General features: G+C 62.9%; 1 protein-coding gene across 2 annotated transcripts in view; it reads right to left on the reverse strand.

Moving 5' to 3' along the window:
- Positions 1-938: 938 nt before the first annotated feature.
- The window catches only part of LMAN2L (lectin, mannose binding 2 like), a 7,076-nt gene continuing 3,836 nt past the window's right edge, over positions 939-4,178 (reverse strand). For both annotated transcript variants that reach the window (XM_042020160.1, XM_042020159.1), the window contains 4 exons: positions 3,799-3,960; positions 3,575-3,689; positions 2,552-2,671; positions 939-2,155 (listed from right to left, as the gene is read on the reverse strand). In XM_042020160.1, coding sequence (XP_041876094.1) covers positions 2,013-2,155; positions 2,552-2,671; positions 3,575-3,689; positions 3,799-3,960 — 540 coding nt within the window. In that variant the 3' untranslated portion in view covers positions 939-2,012. The remainder of the gene's footprint in view (positions 2,156-2,551; positions 2,672-3,574; positions 3,690-3,798; positions 3,961-4,178) is intronic.

Here is a 4,178-nt window from a genome sequence, read left to right on the forward strand (position 1 = left end):
CGGAGCTTAAGATGGCTATATAAAGCGGCGGCGGTGCCGCGGCCTCAGTTGCGGTCCCGGCGCGGCGGCGGCGGAGCGGAACCGAGCGGAACCGAACCGAACCGCCAAGGCCGCAGCCCCGGGAGCGGCCCGGCCCTCAGCGCTGCGGCCCTGGAGCGGGGCCGGTGTGGGGGGGTGGTCGGAAGGGAGCTGGGATGCGCCGCTTCTTGCCGCCGATGCGCCTTTTCTCGGCCCCGCCCTTCTCGGGCACCTGCGCCGGCCGCTCCAAATGGCAGTGGGAGCACCAGCACCCCCGGCTCGGCAAAGGTAGGGACGGGAAACCGCCGGGGCAACGAGGGACAGCACCCCCGGCTCGGCAAAGGTAGGGCCCCAGCAGCGCCGGGGCAACGAGGGACCAAATCGGAAGAGTTCGGACACCACCCGCAGCCCGCCAAAGGTAAAACAAAATAAAATTGGCAAAAATCACATCAAATGCCTTGACTGATCTTTGCTCTCCCAGCGAGTCGCCTGCCCCCCTGTGTCACGATGGCTGCTCAGTTCCGTGAGGTTCCCCTGGGTGACAACACTGCCTCGGCTCCGTGAGATTCCATTGCCTGCCACTGTTTGGCCCCAGCACCACCAGGGCACAGATAATTCCCAGCTGTGAGGGTGGGGAGCAGCTGGGATGGAATTCCCAGAGCAGCTGTGGCCTCCCCTGGATCCCTGGAAGTGCCCAAGGCCAGGCTGGAGCACCGTGGGATGGTGGGAGGTGTCCCTGCCCATGGCAGGGGGTGGCACTGGATGGGCTTTAAGGCCCCCTTCCACCCCAAACCGTTGCAAGGTTCTGATTCTGGGCAGCCCCACACCACCAGGACACGGCCCCCAACTCCAGGGAATCCATCTGGGGAGGGAATGGCCCGTCCAGAGGCCTCCCAGTGACAAGGACCACGGCAGCCACGTCACACACAGCCCTCAACGTTTATTCCAAACTCCGCTCACAGCTCCAGGGAGAGGCACACGCGAGTGGATCCTGCGGATCAGGCAAAAAAGAAGAGGCAAAACACCAGGAAAACTCTCCTTGGGTGCCACAACCCCTGCCTTGGGCACTTGGAAACAGCTCCCACCACCCCGCTGACAGCGTGGAAAATCACCCCCAGTCCCCCCCCTGGCCCGGGGGGCCACCGAGACCCCCACGGGGACCTGTCCTGGCTGGGAATATCCTGGAAAGCTGCAGGGCTGGGCTCGGCTCTCCCAGATCCTGGCAAGGAGGGCGCTGCCATTTCAACCCCCAAGTCCCCACTGATCCAACCTCTCCCTCTCCTGACCCCTCTGGGCACCCGGTGACCCCGCCGGGGGCGAAGGAGCGGCCGGAGCAATCCCTGTCCCAAGCAGTCCCTGAGGTAGGAATGCCCCCGTCTCCCTGGCGGGCAGCGAGAGGCTCGGGAATGGCCCCGGAGGCTCCCGGGAAGCGGCGAGCTCCGAGGGGGAAGCGCTGCCCGGAGCCAGGACACGACATGCAGGGGGCAGCCACATGCTGGGCAGCGGGAAACGGGCAGTGGGAACCCCCAAAGTGAGGAGGGGGCAGCAGCCAGGCAGCTTTTCCAGCTCATCCAGCCAGGAAAACTCATCCCTCTGGGAGAACCGTCAGCATCCGGCTCCTCCCGGCCCAGAGGGGCTCGTCCGGGGAGGGTTCCGAGGGCAGCCGGACGATGGGAACGGCAGGGAGAGCTCGGGGAGTCTCTCCCGGCAGTGCCAGCGAGGGGTTCCAGCAGGAATCCAGCGGGGAAGGCAGCTGCAGCCCTCGGCTGGGATGGCACGGTCCCAGTGCCAGCTCCTGCCCGCGCTGGGGCTCCCTGGCACAGCCCCAGCTCCGGCCCCGTTCCCGCTCCGACCCGGATCCGGAGTCCCGCAGGGATCCCCGGCTGGGATTTTGGGGGGTGTCCCTACCACGAGGGCCGGTCCCTCACGCCCTGGGATGGGTGGGAGTCGGGATGTGGCCGGCAAAGCCCCGGGCCATCCCAGGAATTCCCGAGTCAATAGAAATGTTTCCGGCTCTGCTCCTGCCACTTGTTGTAGACGATGATCCCGATGACGATGGCGAAGACGATGGCGACCAGGGAGAAGAAGACGATCAGGAAGAGGGCCAGGCCGCTCATGGGCTCCAGCGGCGCCTCCACTGTGGGGCAGAGGGAGGAAAACACCCCCTGAGCCCCCGGAGAGCCCCGGAATCCTGGAGGATTCCCTGCTCCGAGGGGTTGAACCACCCCACACCCATGGCTGGGCCCAATGCTGCAGCCCCAAGACCTCATAGTGGGATTTTGGGATGGCACATGATCCCTCTCCCTCCCACATCCCAATCCTGGACTGGCGGTGAGACCCTCATGGTGGAGATCTTTGTGTGACCCCAAAATCGGGGTTTGTTTTTTCCTCCACAGCTCTAATTCCCCTCAAATCCCTGCTGGTCCCACCTTTCCCAGCTCTAATTCCCCTCAAATCCCTGCTGGTCCCACCTTTCCCAGCTCTAATTCCCTTCAAATCCCTGCTGGTCCCACCTTCCCCAGCTCCCACTCACTTCCTGGCAGCTTCAGGTTGTCCACAACAGGCAGGAACACTTCCCTGTCCCGCTTTTCCTCCTCCGGCGTCCGCTCCACCGTCAGCTGGTACAGCTTCAGCGAGATGATGTCGTGGTTGTCTGGAAAAGGGAGAAAAATGTGTCCTAGGGGGTTGGAATTCTGTGGGATGTCATCCTTGGACAGGAGGTGCTGTTCCCAAGGGGGTCTGTGGCCAGCAGGAATCTTTAAAGCTACTTAAAAACCCAAATCCAGCCTGAAAGTGGGAGATCATCCGAGTTAAAACCGCTTGGAAACCCAAAGGAATGTGCTCCCACCGGCCTCACGTGGGCCTGCTTCCTCCCCAAGCACTGGGAAGGGATTTGGGGAGGGAAAAGGAGCTTTTGTCGGAACCCACAAAGGGCCTGGGATTGATTTTTGTGGGGGCAGAACTGAAACGGGGCTGAAAACCTCTGGAAGTGGGACGGGAGCAGCATCCGGCTCAGGGCACCCTGAGGAGGGACTGGTGAGGAAAACAAAGGGGTTGTGTGCTCTGTGAAACCATTCCCTGGAGTGGGAATGCTGCTCCCTCCCTAAAGAACAGCCAGGGGATTGCTCTGGAGCCGGGAAATCCAAAGGGGAACACTCAGGGAGCAGGTGGCTCTTGTGACATCGGTGGCAGTGCCGGCACCTCCTGCCTTTGGGGAATCCCAGCACCAGGGCTGGGACGGGTTTTATTCCACGCTCATCCCGAGGTTTTACTCCTCCCACAGCCTGGGGATCCATGGGAACTCAAGGAAAAGCAGGACAAACCCTCGGTGCCACCCAAACCAGCCTTGGGGCTCCTCAGGGAGCAGATCCCTGTGGGGTGAAGAACTTTGAGATCATCCCCAAATGCTCCTCAGGGGCTCCTCCAAGGCTCCAGCTGGCAGCTCCAGGATCCGTGAACCAGCGAAAGCCCCTCAAACACTTCTCCAAGGCCCGAGCTGCACCCTCAGCACCCAAAATCCACTTGGGAATCAGCTGTGGAGTCCTTGGGGCCGTACCTGACAGGTCCCCGGTGACAGAAGACGTCCCAAAGTAGTACCCGCGGGGCAGGCGCACGCCGGGCACGTCGATGCAGTCCCTCCACTCGTGTTTGCCGTCGATGTCGATCAGCACCTGCCGAGGCAGCGGCTCCCTGAGCCCCGTGGGGACCCCGGGGAAGGAAGGGAACCCTCTGGAAGGAAGGTTTTCCCCACTCCCCGCTCCTGGATCCGGCAGGACTCACCGTGAGCCTCCTCTTGACGTAGCGGATGACCAGGAAGGTGTCGTGGTTGAGGTTGCGCACCATGGCCGTGCAGCCGCCCAGCTCCGTGGGCCGCCCGTCGCGGTCGTGGTCGTAGGTCAGGGAGCCGTTGTTCACCATGGCCAAGATGTAGGGGAACACGCGCTGCCGGAGGGGGAAAAGGGGGGATCCCGATCCAGCAGGAGCCTCGGGATCCCGGGGAGGCTCCGGAAGCGAGAGCTGCGGCGGCCCCAAAGTCCTTCACCCCACAGGGATCTGCTCAGTGCAAGACCAGAACGATCCCAAAATCCTTCATCCCACAGGGATCTGCTCAGCACAACACTGGAGTGATCCCAAAATCCTTCATCCCACAGGGATCTGCT

This window comes from Corvus kubaryi, unplaced genomic scaffold (genome assembly GCF_017639235.1).
Source record: "Corvus kubaryi isolate FWS band 111438036 unplaced genomic scaffold, C.kubaryi_AGA036_p1.0 36848, whole genome shotgun sequence".
Lineage (NCBI taxonomy): Eukaryota > Metazoa > Chordata > Aves > Passeriformes > Corvidae > Corvus > Corvus kubaryi.